At 38.6% G+C, this 18,589-nt stretch overlaps 2 protein-coding genes across 5 annotated transcripts; one reads left to right on the top strand and one right to left on the bottom strand.

The window, feature by feature from the left end:
• Positions 1-370: 370 nt before the first annotated feature.
• On the top strand, positions 371-11,986 carry LOC122398151 (androgen-induced gene 1 protein-like). 4 transcript variants are annotated; one of them, XM_043397812.1, is made up of 5 exons: positions 371-600; positions 3,600-3,767; positions 10,392-10,529; positions 10,605-10,822; positions 11,270-11,986. In XM_043397812.1, exons 2-5 carry the CDS (start codon positions 3,612-3,614, stop codon positions 11,466-11,468), a joined length of 711 nt encoding a protein of 236 aa, XP_043253747.1. In that variant the 5' UTR covers positions 371-600; positions 3,600-3,611; the 3' UTR covers positions 11,469-11,986. The 4 variants fall into 4 exon arrangements, with proteins under 4 accessions (XP_043253747.1, XP_043253746.1, XP_043253744.1 ...); XM_043397811.1 differs by lacking the exons at positions 371-600; positions 3,600-3,767 and adding exons at positions 5,629-5,782; positions 7,314-7,499; XM_043397809.1 differs by lacking the exons at positions 371-600; positions 3,600-3,767 and adding exons at positions 5,631-5,785; positions 7,314-7,499.
• A 962-nt stretch (positions 11,987-12,948) lies between these two features.
• LOC122398149 (protein smoothened) lies at positions 12,949-18,003 on the bottom strand. The gene is made up of 8 exons (XM_043397808.1): positions 17,868-18,003; positions 17,333-17,650; positions 16,526-16,966; positions 16,286-16,458; positions 15,870-16,210; positions 15,479-15,680; positions 15,233-15,403; positions 12,949-15,130 (listed from the first exon to the last, which is right to left on the bottom strand). The coding sequence occupies exons 2-8, from the start codon at positions 17,648-17,650 to the stop codon at positions 13,837-13,839; spliced, it is 2,940 nt and encodes a 979-aa protein (XP_043253743.1). The 5' UTR covers positions 17,868-18,003; the 3' UTR covers positions 12,949-13,836.
• Positions 18,004-18,589: the final 586 nt, after the last annotated feature.

The following is an 18,589-nucleotide window of genomic DNA, read 5'->3' as shown; positions in this document are numbered from 1 at the left end:
CGTTGCTCAATATCACGATTGCACGAAGGCTACATACTCTGTACACGTATTAATAAGACATCCATATTTGCCTGGAGAAGCTAGTTATGCCATTAGCACTTATTAACGAAGAATACCTTTCAAGAAATCATGTCACGGCCAGAAAAAGACCGTCAAATTTCATGTAGAACGCACATTGTCCAAAATGCCAATTAATCGTTAAATCATGACTTTCCAAAAAAAGAAATATTTTTTTGAATGGGTGCAAGTTTAATCGGAACGCGAGTGTGTACGTATTGAAAGTATCATCTCGATAAGAAAATCCCCTACCAAAACATTTGCGGGGTGCGACGACGAATCAGGAAACGGCGCTCGACGCCTTTGATAAATTCGTCGTTAGTCATTGCTGGTTGTAGGCGAGACGTGGGGCAACGATCAGTTGTCAGTTCACGACCGGTTGCCCGTTAAAAGTGTTCTGCTTCGTGAATCAACGAGGCTTGCCGTCCACTCGTGGTTGGGTTACTGTGTTTCGTATCGTCGGTACGTACACTAGTCCCGATCGAACCTGTCCACAGAGGACGCTTTTCGCCTGATCTTCGTTGGCGTCCAAGATCGTTGCAGGTAGGTGACAAGAACGAACGAAATCTTAAAACGAAATTCGCAGTAAATCAATTTTATCGTGAATGAATAGTGCACATTCAATAGTACTATCGAGGTAAACAATTTAGAGTAGAAGTAGGCTGGACAATTAGGTCCTATTAAGGAATCCCATAGAATTGGATATGCTTGTAGAAGTTTAGGTGGACAGTAAGGTTAAAGAAGAATATTTCGAAACGAAGATTGCCTTGAATTAATACCGTAGGATGTAAGCTATGCATACAGTGATTCCAAGATAAGCAACTCAGGCTACAAGAAGTCTTTGTTCGATAGAAATAGCTTCGAATTAAAGTTATTTTATAAAAGGTACAGTAGAAAGTTTGAAGGTAGATTTTTAAGGTTACATAAGGATATTTTGAAATAAAAAATCCCTGAGAGTATACACGGAGAACAGATTACGCAGTTGCGCAAAGAACAAGTTCCACATAAGCAGTTAAGATCTTGTGAAAAATATTTACCATAAGATAACGATCGTGTGGAATTCGTCTAATAGATAATTCGTATGGAAGATAACGAATATTACGCGACGAAAGGATCGCACGAATAAACGGTTTGACAATGAATCTTATTAGCTGTAGGGGTTCGGTTATCGAAATCTGTGTTTCGTCACTTCTTGTTCATTGTTACGACGATTATGTATTCTGTTCTCTGAAACGGCCGATAAACTGACTTAAAGTTTAAACGTGGCTGTCTAAAAAAAGAATCGACACACCCAGCGATTATAAACATTTCGCGTGGTCGTGGTAACGGGATAAAAATGAGCACACCGAGAGAGCATCGATAATTTAAAAATTTATGATTTAACAATTCTTGGTGTTCGAACAAACGCTATTCGGTAATTGTACCATTGTACTGGTTCTAAATTTAAACTAATACCCTTCATTTGTATGGAAAAGACGAATACTGCACGTCGAAGTGACATGGGGAAGTCCCCGACCTTATTGCCTTGTATTGTATTGTGTACGAACTTTATGCGTATGCATATGTATATAGTCGTTCGAACCAGTTTCAGATCGCATGTCTGCGTGCAAATATAAGGGGTGTCCTATCATTCGCGGTACGATCGATAGGGGGATGGTTCCTCCGTGAAAAATAAATCGTTATTACAAGTTAAAGATTCTAAACACAAAGTGTTGCAAAATAAAATTTTATACGACGATTCTCGATTCATTTTTCTTAGTAGAATACTATACGAGTCGTGCCTAGTATTCTGGAACATCCTATATAACTATGGTGCATTCACCATGTTGGAGAGAGGATGTATTTCCGGTCATGTTCCATACGCACTGTATAATTATTTGCATTCGTATCGATAATTTCCCAGCTACTGTTCGTTTGAGAAAAATATCTATACTAGATAAAAAATACTAGACGTAATATATTAATAATATTCAAACAATGCACGTATTGTATCGTAAAAAATGTGCATGTCATTGTTTGCGTTTGCGATGCTAGAACTAGATTTTGTAATTAATAATACTAATGCTCCCTGTTTATGCAGAGTGATATAAAAAAACTTCCAATGTTTATAGAAAAATAATAAGAATCTCGAACAGATGTTTATCGCGAGAAACGTGACGTTAATTAAGGGGTCTGGTCGTTTGTAAAAATTTTGTATAGATTATTTCAATCGGTCGTGTTCACCTTGCCCTTCCCTCCACATCGACCTTGCTGCCGTTGCTTTGTAGGTCCGGAAACTAAATAACATGTACTTCCTCGACTCGTGGCATTACAGACGACTCAGACGCTTATAATAGAAACGTCAAACTCGGTTCTTTGTCTCAAGTCATTTGGAATAAAAGTATGATTAAGAGTTAAGTAACGCCAATAAGCACTGATTAAATTCTGACTGCCAACTGTAACAACAGACGTAAGGCAAGAATATTCAATCGCGATAAACTAGATCCGGTATTATGCCGTGGAACTTACATCAAACATTGTATGTATATTGTTTTGATAATGTTATTCCGATACGCGTATTACTCACCATTTTTCGTTCGATTGATTCCTTATTTATTTAATGAAATATCTTCGATTCCAGCGAAGCCTTTAACCAAGGGTCGGAATGAAACAGTAAATTTATTTATTTTCTGTCGATCAATAAAAGTTTTTAAAGAATTTACATTTCCTAATAAATATTTATAATTGAATTAAAAGACCTGATTAAAATTTTCAAGTTTCATTGAACCACTGCTGTCAACGTGTAAATTAATTCTAAACGCCATGGAATTGTGATGAGTCACGCATTGTATTATATCGTAAAGAACGGGCAAAAGTTTTGTCGAACGCGTGTCGTTACACCAGTGTTCGGATTATCGAACTTGAACTTCAAAAAACTGCACTTGTGTTATCACGCGTGTCGCACATTTATCGTCGAACCTTTTTGGTCTTCCAGACAGATTCAACGTTGACCAGACATTCGCGATAATGGAGAAAAAATTTTTGTTTACAGTACGCAATTTACGTAAATGAATATCGCCGAACGAGGAAACAAATCTGAGATAGAGTTACAACTTTTTGTTCGGTGCTGATTACACAAGGATCTCATTTAGCATTTCATTGATATCGCAATGTTTTTAAGCATTCTGCTATCAATCGATAAGAGCTGTTAATTCCACTGTATATTTACAAACATTACAATAATCAATGAAATAAAAATTCGTCTCGATCGTTTCAATCGCCATTCGCGTTATAATAAATTACATGTTGTGAAAGCATTATGCTCGGTGTAATAAATTATTTATTTAAAAAAGAATACCAAGAATACTTATTGTGTAAGAGCAGAGAAACGTCCAGCTTATTGATTGTTCGTTGTGAATTTGAACCTAACCTATAACGTAACCACCGAAAAGCCGGGAAGCTATTAGAACATGGGGAGCATTCGAAGCAATCACAAGTTCGGCAAAAACCGATGTTCTCTCCAATGGGTATATCCGTTTCATAAATTGTTTTCCATTTCGCAGCGTTTCGGCAGCATGGCGTACACGATAAATCAATTGTTCCACACGACGATGTTCCTAACGTACGCATTTACGATGTACAGTGCGGATCATCTCAACATACCTATGGTGAATTCTGCATTCGAAAAGTTTGATCCAAAAGAATTCAAATACCTGACTGTCTGGGGTGTGGTAAGTCATTGTTAATAAATTTATTAAAAAAACTTCAGATCGCAAGTGTTATTATTTATTGCTTAGAAATTTTATTTTTATTTTATTTCTAAAGGTTTGTATTTTAAAAAAATATATCTGGATGCTCAGAATATGAAATGTAGCAGGTAATGTGCAAATATCCTTAACTGTCGAAATGTGGGAATATGAGTAAAATAATATGTAAAATTCTACTTTGAGGAGTTTCAAAATAAAGTAAGTAATCGCATTACGTGAAGGCAGAAAATCCAATTGTGTCTGATCAAGTATCTAGATTAGCATTCAGTTCTGTTGTTCTACTTTTTGTCAGCCATGTAGATATTGCAGTCAAACCTGCATTATGTTTTACAATTTCACGGAAACATCAATAGATGGCGCCATATTTGTATTCGACTCGTGCAACTGAAACTGTGTAATCAATTCAAAGTTCTTCTATGCGTGTGCGATACGTTTTTATTACATAATGTAGATGCACACTACTCGTTAATTAACATAGAAAACAAGATGAAAAAGAAAAACGACATGAGACGAATGCAATTATAAAGATGATATTTCTAGTGTAAAGGTCGAAATTCAGCGATAAATATGTAATTATTAAATCAGGACCGATGTTAGTACATCGAATACTAATGTTGAATATTCATCGACATCGCAGAGTGCTGTGGAGGCCTACTTCCTTGTTTGATTAATAATCTTCTGATAGTTCTCAATCTACTTTACAGAGTATCAGTTGACCCGATTCAAAATTACAATTGTCATCAAATGATAATTTATTTACATCTTCGTACATCTCGTTCTAATTGACGATAAATTACGTAAATTGAAAGAAAAGATTTTCCTACAAGTTTTCTCCGTTGCAAGTCGAAAAGTGAAAATTAACTTTCAATATCGTTACCGTTTTCGCGGAGAAAATAATTTCTTGACCGGAACGGAAAATAATGGAAATATTTCAAACGGTAATTTTGATTCGCCGTGTATGGTGTAACGGACATATGATAGCGGGAAGTGAAAAATCACGTAACACATTGCAGCAATCGTTCGATCTCTCGTCTCTTGCCGAGTAAATACGCGACGTGTTTCACAGAAACGACCTCAGACTTTTAAACTTCAATTAGAAAGCGCAAGCTGAAACAAGTTTTTCTAGAATCGTACCGTACGATGATACATACGTACGTACGGTATTAAAATTATTTAATACGTCGCTAGAACTTGCGTTCGTGACTTTTTTTACGACGTCAGCGTGCAACATCCGCGACACGAAGAATGGTACATATTAAGTAACAGAGAAAGATGTTATGAAAACAAATCCGTTCGTCCATAAAAACGAACGCGCATCCGCGTCGCGCAGAATAGGAGCATCAGCCGCATTTTTTGTCTCTCTCTGTTCGCGGTTCGTCTCTGTTTCGTACACACCCCCTTTTTCTTTGTTTATACTGTCCTATTTTCATGCAGCCAGTCGTGCATTCTCTGTTTATTTACTTCACGAAGTCAACGTTCGCTTAAACCAAAGAAAGTCAGGAACGTGAAACTTGTATATAAGATGTTCGTGTCGTTTACCAGATAGAAGATGCTTCGGCGTGTAGTGGTTACGTGGTATCAGACATAATACGAAGTGCATAGAGTCGTGTGGTTGTGCATGTACGTAGCCAACAACTGATTTTGTTGTCTAACACATATCTATAATAAATGGTTCTTGTCTCTTTCTTTTACATCTCTATGTACGGTTCTGTTCGTTGTGTCTAGGCGTAGATCTTGCATCGTGCTGTCTCGTTTTCCGCCCCCTCCCCTAGATTGTAGGCCTCACGCACATGGTGAACTGTTTCTCTCTTTCTCATTGGCGTATTTTCGCCTATCCGTCAGTAAGTCGCAGACCATCGTCGCGGTCGATACTGTTGGCGCGGATCGTACATGTGACCGAAAAAGCCGGAGTGTTTTTCTGTGAAAAGAGGCGAATTTTTCTCGCGGGACACGGTTAATCGATTGGATATCAAGAAAACGTGGTAAAAATACAGATCGCGTGAGAAACGCTCGCAACACGACCAAAATACATAACGTATAGTTGACTTGTCGACGCTACGTTGACGGACGATGAACCGTGGGACTCTCTAAAATTATCATTTTGTTATTACAGTGATTTTTATGCCTTAATAGAGAATAATACGTGTGTAAACTGCGCATTGAACAATTCTTTTTCCTCTATCTTTGACCGATGATCGAAGCAATTATAGAAATGAATCCTTCGTTTTCATGCAATTCAAATTTGAAATTAGTCTTGCACTGTTATACAACATCTGCTATTTAACTTCCTAATAGATCGCAGTTGTTGAGATTACACGTTATCAATGTTCATTCGACATGTACGATAGTAGAGCAAAACTTTACCATAGTTGGATTCAAAGTTCTCGTATCGAATTCCAATTATTGACTGTTATCTTTATAATGCATTCTTGCAAATAGTGAAGAAAAGATATAGTGACGAAGCCTAGTTGTAATGAAAGATTAGAGATTTTTAAAAATTTTTATATTCGATATCGAAATGAAATAAAAATGACAATGAAATTTTGGTTACAATTAAAATAGTTTTTTTTAACTCGTCGGGAAAAAGGTATTTTATTATTATCTACGATCATCAATTTCGCTCATTCTGAAAAACAGTACTTAAATGTTTAGAATTGCCATTCATGCTTCTAATACATAGCATAAGTATAGTATGTATACGAGATATATAAAGTTGTATGAAAACAATTTTACGGTCGAGTAAAGTTCCCAACATGTACATAATCCATTACAGAGCTGCAAGTCATTTGAATGCAACTTTTTTTTTTTATGCAGTTTACATAATTCGAAAGTAAACTTCATTACGTAATTGTAAACAGAATATACACCTGCTCGCTCTGAGCGATTATTTAATCTGTGCCGTGGCAATGTGCGATGGAATAGAAGATTTAGATGTTTGTAAACAAAAATATGCATTATTAAGTAAATAATACACGATAAAATCAACAGTAAGTATTTTAATTAATTTCTTGCTTGAAGTATAATAAAAGTTTGCGCATATTGAGGGACGAGTGTCCCACAAAGTCTCATTGTTATTGCAAATAACGAACAATTTCTATATCGAGAATAAACATTACCACAGGCTTCGATTTATCGTTGTCGTTAGAGTTGAACGAACTTTCCCAACTGCAGAATGATTCACAGTGTGGAGACAAATATTTGTACCGTGTCATGTTCGTCGTTCTAATTTTAACTCGATACGCGAATTTACGGTCTGCCCCGTTACGCCGTTGGGAAAAAAAAAAATAGTCGACACCATGAAAACGGGGGATAAAAATATTCAAGCTCGACGCGTTTTCCACGTTCGTTCTTGCGACCAAGTAAAACGATCAGTGTTTCTTTTTTTTTTGTTTATCGATTCCCGCGAGAGGGAAAACGACGCTAGGTTAGCGAGTGAAAATTAGTTCGCTTGTATCGGTTACGATCGGCTCGAGACGATCGTTGTCATGGAAACTCGTTGAACTATTTTAGAACACGGAAAGCTAAGACGCCTGTGAGATGCGGGACGGCCTACTGATTGTATTCCATGCGATCTCCTGCGTGCAGTTCGCAGTATCAGTGTATTATGATTACACGCATGTGGTCGTGCCCTCGCACGTTACCCAAATGCACAACGCCTACGGCGGGAAATTCAAGTTTCTCACATTCTGGGACGCGGTTAGTATTTCGACACGATTACTTCGATCTCGTTGTTTCTTTCATTTTGTGCATTCAATTGGGTCGTTCATACGAGTCGCCTTATGCAATATCATACCAGTTTTTAAGAGAATTTGATCGTTGCCACTTGCGAAATCACGAATCGTTAAATCGACCAAATCAAATAGTTCAAATAGTTTTATTCTTACGAAGACGATTGAAGTAAATTAGTGGAAAATGTTTACTTACTTTAAGGGGCGTCTGCTAGCGTACTCGTAACATGGCGCCCATAAGCGCGTGCCCCTTTCGCCCCTATTTTGTCACGATCCTGAACCCACCGGCAGAATACTTTTCTTTAATCGTTACGAAACAATGACTACTTCGCACTGACAATACCTAAACACTGTAAATGGATGATGTCACTATTATTCAATGCTTGACTATCCGAGTTTCCAAGGAACCGTACCGTGCTGTTTAAAATTCTTTTTCTTTCGTGCTTGGACCGCACGATAGTTTTAACAAGCGATTGCGCCACGTCCCTATTACGATGTTACGCAACAGTGAACACCATTATAAGAATACGTAGTGCATTGTGTACGTGCTGAAGGAAACGGGGACACTTAGAATTGCAACAAAGTGCAACAATCTTTTAGGATATTTAATCAAAGGAAAACATCAAGTATACGCGCATAACACATAGAAATCTTGTTCGATTACGCGTCTAACCATCTGTTACCTACGTGGAAGTTATTTCTGTCGGCTATTTCAGTTTTCTTTTCCTTTTTTTTTTAGGATAGATTTAACGTTTTTTTTTTTTTTAGAAGAGCTAATCGGTCAATCAACGAAAACGTGAACCGACACGTAAAGAATTTTTTGTGGTCATCTATCGCTGGCGAACGATTTCACACTTATGGCCATTTCGCGTTTGCACTGCAAATCACGTATCTCGAGTTAAATTGCTCGAGCGGCACTCCATGTCGTTTCCGAACTATGGCACGCGTCACGTCGTGTTATCTATGCACGGTCAAGTGACTGTCATTATACGGTCTGACATGTTTTCACTCGAATACCATCGCGTATCCAACGCGTTGTCCGTCCGTATCCGCAATCTTCGACACGATCCAGTGTTTAAAAATGAATTAACGCCGGATTCACGAGCACTCGTCGATTTGACATTTTTCAAATTTTATACCGTTCGCTGAGAAATTGATACAACAATGATTCTTAAAATAATCTCCGCCTGGAGGGGTAACCGTGGAAGCTCAGCGTAGCGTGAAAGACGACATTTAAAAAACGGCACGAGCCATGATGCTCGGCGACGATTTCTGGGGAAAGACAATACTTTTTCTCATGCACTCTCTCGCTCACTGTCCTTTTTTTTCGGTCGTCTGCAAAAGATAAAGACAACTCCGAGGCTCGACGATATTCCTGCGCCTAAATATAGCTGCCGGTGTCGAATTTTGTTTACTTTTCTTCTTGGGCTTCCAATTTTAATGTCACTGAAGTGTACGCAATGCGATCGACAGCGTGTCGGATCGATTAACGCATCTAATTTTAATACGGTACACGTGCCACAATCAAGAGCGAACGTAACATTTTGAATTTCATGACGGAAATATTTAGCAATCGGTTTTCAAATACAATGAAACGCACGAGGAAATCGTAGACTTAGGTAACGATTTCACTGTTTTATATGCGGAACGTTTTAAAATGTCGGGACATGCCGAAACGCGAGAATACGAACACCATTGTAAATTGTTACGCTCTGAATATGCGTGCACCTTCAACGCACACTTTTATCGCCCGCGTAACTGCCGCATAAGGAAATACGAGAACATTGCCGGAGTGCTCGTATGACCTCCGTATCAGGGTAATTTGAGCAATACGTATTTAATTGTACCTCATTGGCAAGATAATGTGAAATAAATGTAACTATCGTTACGTGTTCACCAAGCGTTTATTTATCCGTATAAAAGGTGTTTCGTAATATGTGGTGCATACTTCACGGATCAATTAAGAGCACAAAAACAACGAGAAAAGTTCATGTAAACATGTGGTGTTATTTGGCTTTATTCCCGAGTTATGACCATGAAAATTCTCTTGTTTGGTTTCTTTTTTTAACGGAAGATTAAGAGGTCAATCTTACATCAATTTCTTGCATAATTACGTAACAATGCATCGTCTTATTTACTTAACCGAGTAGCCAGATAATTCTTGAACCGTTGTTCTAGTTTATTTCGCGGGGATATTCGAAATATCGAGAAACTATGGAAGGCCTGCAGGTTTACGTTCGGACAAAGGTGGCCATTTTAAGCTCGCCCTGCGAAGGTAAACAGCTGTATGGAATTCAACGAATGAATCATTATCGAAGCAGAAAAATGGCTATAACTCGGAAACAAGGTTAAAAGGGTATTCTCGTTCGGAAGGTCAATTTTTAAGCCTTCGTTCGAGAACTTTTTGCTAAAGATCCGTAAGACTTTATTAAGAATACTGTGTATCGAGGAGAAGTTCGAAATATTAATGAAAATATAGCGTGCTCCGTGAAGTATGCCCTAACCTATGAAGTAATCGATCTTTAAGCTTCAAACGCGTTTTTCTCGAAACTGGTGGAAAACTTTGCTAATAAACTACGTATTGGCTTGCAGTTTGAACTGTAGATTCACGATAATATTTACTAATGACGTAAGCTCTATCGATGTGCGTCACGATTTTCTTTTCTCGAATACTGTTGGCTCCCATACAATTTGTGGAGCCGATTTGGGCAGGTAGATGCTCAAATTACCCTTTGAAATTAATTAAATATGCTGAATGGCTTTAGGTTATGGCAATTCCTATGATAGAAAATGTTTGGGAATTCCAAAGAAATCCATTTAATAATACGGTTACAACGATTGTGTTTCTCGCTTGTTTCAGATCATTCAAGCAGTATTTTTTTTGATATGCATGCTGAACGACTGGTTCGGCACAAATGCCGCGTGCCCCAAGAAACCTCCGTTCATACGGAAGCTCAAGGACTATGTGCATGCGGTCTTCAGTTTCCCGGTGGCCATGGTAAGTATAATTGAACAAGTATAGCCAGTTCGTTTCACGTGTTCCGTCGTCTTACGTTCTTTGTCTGGATTGCAGTTTGTCGGTGTAATTTTCTGGTCTCTGATGTTCGTGGACCGCGAATTGGTATTCCCGAAGGCCATTGATCCTTACTTCCCGTGGTGGTTGAATCATCTGATGCACACGATGATCATGGTCTCGACGCTGATGGAGACGATTCTCTCGCCGAGGAAGTACCCGAAGCGAGCACAGGGACTCTTTGGTCATCTCATGTTCATGTTCACGTATTTAATTTGGTACGACATTGGCTCTAAAGCGGTTACCATACTCGTGTCAAAGAAAGAATCGACTTTCAGGAACTCCCACTTTGATTTAATTCTTTTCCCCATTTATAGCAGAAAATATTTATGAAACTATGGAAATTTCGGTTAATTGCTCAGCAATAATTGGTCAAATTTAATTATCCGTTCTATCCTGACCAGACTACGTTTGTCGCGTCGTCGGTTCACGGATATAAAATAAATCCTACCTTCGTGACTACGAATGCTCGATAATTTAAAATTAAAATTCGACGAACATTATTCTCATAATAATTCCGGTTTGCCTTCAACGTTCCTGCGCTCGACACAAAGGAATTACGTTTAAAAAAAAAAAAACAAAAAAAAATTCGCATAAGTGTTGATAAGATCAAAGTAGATACATAGCAAAGTCTATTATTTACGATCGTTTAATAAATGTTTCAGGATGCACATAATCTATTTGAAAAGCGGCATCTGGGTGTACCCGGTGATGAAGGTGCTCTCATTGCCCATGCGAGCGGCGTTCCTCTTTGTGATGCTCTTGTTCAGCTCGATGCTCTATTTTATCGGGGAAATGCTGGACAACTTCGTTTGGGGTAACGAATACAATAAACACCAAAAGTTCTATGCCAAGAGCAAGTAGCCTCGCCCTGTGATTTAGCTGCTGACTTCGATCACATTCTACCTCCCCTAAGGTGGTGGTGAATAAAACAAAATTCGACGAAACGTTTCTCTACCTCCCCATAGTCCATTATAGCATGCACGCCGTAATCCGGACAAATAATTTGGAAACCCATACTACCCTTAATGTGCATGTAAAAAGGAGCGTGTGTTCCGAGCCGAACGTTCCAACGTTGACGCGGTTCTTGTTAAATTCCTCGCAAGGGTTGCGTAGCTGAAGCATGTAGGTGATGATTTCCTCGCGTGGCTTGTGTCTCATATGCGTTGCAAAAGGGAAGACTAATTGTAATTCGACACTCTACGCTGTATAGTGCCTGATGTACATGCTGATGTAAATAAGAAAAAAAAACACACACACACACACGTACACACGTACACATATGCGTACACACGATATGCAACACAGCTACTTTTTGTACGTACGACGATCTTTGTTATCGTGGCAAATGAAATAGAAATAAATAAAAGGAACTAAAGGAAGCCACATTTTGTGAGCGTAATATCCACCAGACTCATTCTCTACACGTTTTTTCTCGACACTAAAATCGGGATGTATTTGTACCGAGTATAGGGAAAAAATACGTAGCTGAGAGTATCGGACCAGATTTGAAAGCGTGAGAGGATCTCGAGCAAGAGGACCGTGGTTTCGCAGACCGATCAGAGAAATGGTTAACGTGTACCTGTTCGTCGAGGGCTCGTGCAAAGAAGACAGATTCTTTTTAGCGGGACACGCAGAACGCATTCTCGCTAAATCAAGTTCAACTTTCTCCTTTTTGTACAAAGTAGTAAAATAAGATTACGCTTCGTCGATGAAAATTACAGGATTTATTAATCCCTCTTTGTTACCTCTCGACGAAGTTGAATAAAATTGTTAATTTCAATAGACGCTTAGAAACTTGGAACAATAGAAAGTTATTATACGTGCGTAGTGACAGAGTCGAAGAATTTCGTATAAATTAAAGAACACGTTTGCAGAATGATGTGGTTAAAGCTTTTTTGTGAATAATTTTGGAGAGAACAGAGAAAGTTCGCTTTAAACTGTGTGTGGAAAATATCAATTATCGATAACGGGGTAGACCCTTTCTATAATTACATATACGTCAATGAGTCTCAGAATAAATTTTCCCGGACATAATCAGAACGCGATGCATAATATCCAAATCCGTATTTTGGAGAAATTCTTACTCGACAATAATTATTAGTCTACGTGTATGTATAATTGCGTGATACTGATTTTTTAAGTTACGTTCCACGTTGTTTCGTGCGAATATATATATATATACGAATAAACATAAATATTTTAACAGATTTACAGGAATGGGAAGCGCAGAAACGTTCATTTTGCTATTTCGTTTTAGATTTTTGCTTGGGTAAATCACACTTTACACAAATGTTTTATATGCCCTTAAACATTCCTTTCTTTATCTCTTTACATTCGTATGCATGGAACGTTGACGCTTTGTAAACTAATTTCTTGTTTCCACTATTTTTTTAATAGACTGTCATTTTAGAATCATCGAAAGAAAAAAAAGAATTGTTTTAAATATTTAGAAAATTAATAGAAATTATTTTGCATAATTTTATGCAGTATTAATGATTACGTTAAACTATTTACGTTTGCATGCTGCAGTTCGCAATCAATTAGTGATTGGTTTCCCCAATTTTCATTGAATCTGACAATAATTATAGTAGGAACATTAGGCGATGTGAATCAAGAGTCATAAGTCGTAGGCACGTGTACGTAAAAAATATTTATATATAATCTAAGTACTATAGAATATACACAATGCAAATACTGTAATGTACAGAGTAATATTAAAGATAGATTTAGTCCGTTCTGTATAAAAGAGAAATCGCAATACGTTTATACTTCTGGTGTCATAAATTCTAAATTATTTTACTACATCGAGATTTTTATCACTATTTTTATCGGTAATAAAACGTATAAAAGTAATAATATGCATTGTTGAATCCGAGTTATTCTAACGTATTATTTACAATCGAAGTTATACTATAGCACCCGTAAATATACAATTGCGAATTATAAATAACACGGCGAATAACATACGATTTTGGCACTATTGAATTGTTATGCACTTTTACTTTCTTTTTTTTCAGGGAACACTATAACCTCAGGTAAGAATAACAAGAGGAAAAAGTTACAGTGAGGATAAATATAAAAAGAATAAAAAAAAAAAAAAGAAAAAAAAGTATAAAAAGACAGACACAGTTTGACGGCAATTACTATCGAGAATAAAAGGATCGTTCGTAAAGTTCACTTTGTTGCTATCACTTCCTTAATGCCGTAGTTTCCAAGAAAGTAGTTGGCGTTACGTGGCAATGTTTTTACCTTTGTTCAACTGCGGCGATATCTGTGTACCCTTCGAACTACAATGCCGGCTGTTGATGATCTCGTCTATGCTCTGCTTCAGTTCCTCCATCTCCAAAATGTCCAACGGGAGCGAGGTCTGCGTCGCCATTTCACGGGCGTTGGCGATCTGCACGTCCGGTTGTTTCAGACGCGTCAGTTCCGGGCAACAAGAGTTAAGACTAGACGCTAGATTTCCCATTCCAGCTTTTTTATACGCCTCCTTGATATCGGTGTCGTTTTTCAATTTGAGATCGCTGGATTCCTGAAACAAGTGTTTCAGGATAGCCTCGTCCTGGAGGAAGTATTTACTTTTACGACCCTCTCTGCTTCGTCTGACGCTCTCGTGGCTGTAACTCTTGGAGCTCTTGTTGCTCGTCTTGCTTTTGCTGCGCTCGTGGGGCTCGTCGGGCTCCAACATCTTCGTCTTCTCCTCGGGCTCGCTCTCGTCGGTGTCGCTGTCTTGGTCGTCTTTCTCGACGTTGCCACCCTCTATATCCGCGTCCTTTCCCGTCATTTCTTGCTCCTGTTTCTCCTCGCTGGTCAGATTCTCATCGCTGCCGCTCTGCGCCGGGAACAAGAACGGCAGAAGCATGCCCGCGTTCTTCCCGTCGAACAGTTTCGAGTTCAAAGTACGCTCGTCCAGACCTGCATTCGCGGATCGTCTTTTCATGTTGGGCACTTGAATCGTTGGTACCCTTGCGTCACCGCCGCCTATAGTCAACGCTGACAATATCTGAGCACCAAGTTGGCTCTCCTGAGACGTCGTGCTGCCTCTCCTGAACAACGGACCCACCTTGCCCGATCTCGATTTCCCAAAGTCTCGTCGACGTTTGCCGCGTCGGCCGCGCGAGGTACTCGCGACCTTTCGCGTTGTCTTCAGCTCGGCTATTTGAACGGATATCTGAGAATCTAAGGAGTTCCTCCTGGACTCTACGGACACCCGACGCACGCTGAAACTGATCTCAGAGTCCACGGAGTTACGTCTGTTGCTGGAGACGGAACCCGTCGTCGCGCCGACGAGCGCGCACCTGCGTGTAACTAGCTTAGGTAATGCGGCAGCCCACGTCGAACTGAAGTCCTGCGAGGCCACGGAATTTAGATCGAAGTTCAGGCCGACCGGATCTTCGTGAGTGTTGTGGAAACTGATGGACAGTCGGCCAGCGTTGTTGAACATCTTCCGTTTCGCGAACGCTTGAGCGATCACCTTGTGCTTCTTTAATCTGATTGGTTCTTCAGTCTCGCAATTGAATGTTCTGGGGGGAAAAAAGAATTAAAAATTCAGTTAGAAATTTGTCTGTGATTAACTACGTTATCGAATGCAAGCGAAGGAACAAGATTAATATGTGGAATTTTACCGTCTGAGAAACCTCGTCCAGGTGTCTACGGTCGAGCCAGTCCAAACCCATGACGACATTAGAATACCAGCAAAAAATGGTGAAAGTAAATGCAATTGCATTTTAGCGGCGCTCGGTCGAACCTCCATTTTACATTCGGAAATATCCAAATATTTCGTCGTTATTGCACATCTATGCACGAGAAAAAGAATATTGTATAATAACGTAACAGCTTAATGTCTTTAACATCATGGACATGATTCTTACATCATATAATTTCTAAAACTCCGACGCCATTCCCAAGAATGTTGGAACTCATAAATGTGGCAGTAAAACGTTACTACGACCGCAGTAAAAGTGAAAATTGAGAACAGACCCATACGAACGATAGTTTCTCGTATTTTGGAACTCGCCCTTTCGGATATAATTTCTTGGCTGGTTATTTTCAATCGAATTAGAGTGATCAATCCTGAAAACGATCATGATTAAATTAACATTGAATTAGCGGTATTCGAGACATTATCGATTGTTATTCGCAGAAAAAGGAAGTACTTACAGACTATAGTCTTTAGAACAGCATACAAAAAAATATGTTTTATTATTTTCGTTATATAAAATAGAGGAAACGTAAATAGACGAATGGAGATTTGTAACATACCTCTGGACAAGAAATATCCTCCAACCAATAAAACAATCATCACAGGGCCGAGCAAGAACCAAGCTCTGACTGCATGATTGGCATAACCCACAAAACATATACCAGTGACACTGTTCCCATCTATTTCCCCTAATGCCATAATGGTGACGGTGAGAACAAGCGGGAAACACCAAGCAATCAAATGAAAGTAAGCACCCTTTTTGTCAATCCTATCTTGAATTTTTCCAAGCGCTTGAAAACTCATGTGCCAAGCATACGTGAGAATCACAAACCATACCATCGCGGCCAGAAGAGAATAATACACAAGGACGAACACAACGACGCACGATAAGTTTTCTCCGCTAAAAATACATCGATATAACAATTTCGTTTATGCGAAAAAAGCTTATTACACGGATGAAATAATCGTAAACTACCTTGGTTCGCTCATTCTTAATGTTCCGTCTTTACGACATACAATCACTTCTCTACTTCCTGGTGTAAACTGAGCAAGCCATCCAATACAGGATACCATAAAACAGCAATTTATATAGAATATAACTAGAGCTGGATATTTATTCGCGCTTCTCCAATCGATTAGAAATGTTATCTGAAATACAAACAACGTGTATAAATAAATTACGAGAATTATATTTATTTATTTATATGATACTTACAACCGTGAACAAGTTAAATGAGCCGCAAATTCCTGCAGCCCAAGCAATAAAAGAATGAATCTGTTTGTGCTCATCCGGTGTGAAAAATGGGTCATTGCATTGTGTACCACAGCCTTCGACTCCCTCAAAAATTGCAAGTGCATTGTCAGTCGGGATTAGAGGTTTCAGGCACTTACCCGAAATGTTAAACTTTAAATCTCGAATATCGTTTTTGCATAATCTGGGAAACAATTCTGTATTTTCACATTTAACAAAGCTTGGCCATATTGTGTGGTTGAACACAATTCTGCAGGGTCCCGAAACAATTTTGCACATTTCTTGGGATGGCAGGTCTACCGTATCATTGATACATTTAGGCATAAATATTGAGCATAACAGGGGTTGAACAACTGCCCAACACTTTGGCATATGTCTTAATGCTTGCAATACATGCAATCTTTCCTGTAAAACAAAATAGAGCAGTGTCAGATAAAAATGTATATTTTATTTTTCCTTAGGTGTACATATATGTTATTTTATAATGAATTATAATTTATAATTTAAGTTTATTTCATTAAATGATACAGAAAATAAATAGGAACACCATATAGATATAGAAATTATTTGGAGACAATAGCCTGGACAGGAAATACCTGAGGTGACTTTAAATAGGGTCCCTCTATACCTGAGGAGCCAGGTATATGGACACAAAAGAGAAAAATATCTTTTTACTATCATAGGTCTTACTTTCTGAACTTTATGCATAAGAAATATATTTGTAAATGTAATAAGTATTGCATTGTACTTGTATATATTAATTTAACATACCTCTATCATATCTTGAGTCACATGTTCAGGTATAAGATCCAATGTAGTGGTAGTATATGTCAATCTTGTGCCCATACATGTACTCTTTTGCATCTCCACACATTTTGCTGGCCTATGACAATTCAAGGAGTCTGATGGTAATTCTCCCATAGGATACCTGTCCAGCAGGTAATTGGAATCCTTAATTCTGTGTATGGGACTTAACTCCAAGCTTTCCCATGTTTTGTTTTCACTGTTCGAATTGCCAGCAAAGCCGTGTGTCAATTCCGACGACGCTCGGTAAACAACTAGAAAACTATAAACCAGCAGGAGCATCATCTGAAAAAAATAAAAATAAAATAAAGCTCGTCCCTTTCGGCGATTATTAATATCGAGCGAATAACAGAATAGTGTTGCGTTATGGCAACAATTCGTTGCAACGTCTCGTAAACAATGCGCGGACTTCCCGGCACGCTATCGGCCCGATTAAAAACAAATTGTCACGTGTACGGTGCAGGGATAAACAATGAAAGTGTTTTGCGATTAAAAATAGTACCTTTGTACCGTTTCGATCAAGACCAGACTCCGATTATATTCTGCCACGGAGAAAGCTCTCTGCTCCGTTCGAACAAAGCGTCTTGCATCTTCTACGCCCGCGACAGCCTCATCCAGCGTACGAACGCTCGGACCACACACAACTTGCGCTCGCTCCCAGGCCACCCACGACGAACCCGAGACCCGAGGGACTCGCTCATACCTCTTTCCGGTGTTTGAATACATGGCAGTAAAGAACTTGGCGAATAACTCGTCGGCGGCAGCACTAGCAATATTGCGCGGTACGTTCTGCTCATTAGATGCGGGAAAATTGGAAATATCCCGACCCCGTGAACAAACTATATTAACCAACCCTTTGATAAGTTCTTCGAAACCGCATACAACTAGACTTCTGACGAAAAATCATTAGTCTGGAAGATATTTTAATTATGATGGTAGTCATTGGTAATTGGCGGTTCAAACCTATGACGTGTTTTTAATACTTGTAAATTTCTAAATAATCGATATTATAAATGCTACAAAATAACAAGTATATACATCCAACAATAATTATTATTCAATTAGCAGAATAATAGGATCCACAAGCTGTCTGCTTTACATAATCAATATGGTGTAAGGAATCTAGCGTTTTCATATTAAAGATAGCGTATCCGACGATGTATAATACATATAATAAATATTACACAGTGGCGTACGATGTCATAAATTTCACCGTCAATTTAG

The sequence above is a fragment of the Colletes gigas genome, unplaced genomic scaffold (assembly GCF_013123115.1).
Source record: "Colletes gigas isolate AHSC1104 unplaced genomic scaffold, ASM1312311v1 Colletes_gigas_Sc00011, whole genome shotgun sequence".
Classification (NCBI taxonomy): Eukaryota; Metazoa; Arthropoda; class Insecta; order Hymenoptera; family Colletidae; genus Colletes; species Colletes gigas.
Note: the sequence above shows the minus strand (reverse complement) of the source record. Positions and strands in the feature narration are given on the sequence as shown.

Excerpts from the sequence above, each read along its gene's own strand:
- LOC122398151 (XM_043397811.1), top strand. The coding sequence starts at position 7,341 with ATGCGGGACGGCCTACTGATTGTATTCCATGCGATCTCCTGCGTGCAG. Across the intron at positions 7,500-10,391 it reads TTCTCACATTCTGGGACGCG|ATCATTCAAGCAGTATTTTT; the intron begins GTTAGTATTTCG and ends CGCTTGTTTCAG. Across the intron at positions 10,530-10,604 it reads TCAGTTTCCCGGTGGCCATG|TTTGTCGGTGTAATTTTCTG; the intron begins GTAAGTATAATT and ends TCTGGATTGCAG.
- LOC122398149 (XM_043397808.1), bottom strand. The coding sequence starts at position 17,650 with ATGATGCTCCTGCTGGTTTATAGTTTTCTAGTTGTTTACCGAGCGTCG. Across the intron at positions 16,967-17,332 it reads TGACTCAAGATATGATAGAG|GAAAGATTGCATGTATTGCA; the intron begins GTATGTTAAATT and ends TTTGTTTTACAG. Across the intron at positions 16,211-16,285 it reads TTAAGAATGAGCGAACCAAG|CGGAGAAAACTTATCGTGCG; the intron begins GTAGTTTACGAT and ends ATGTATTTTTAG.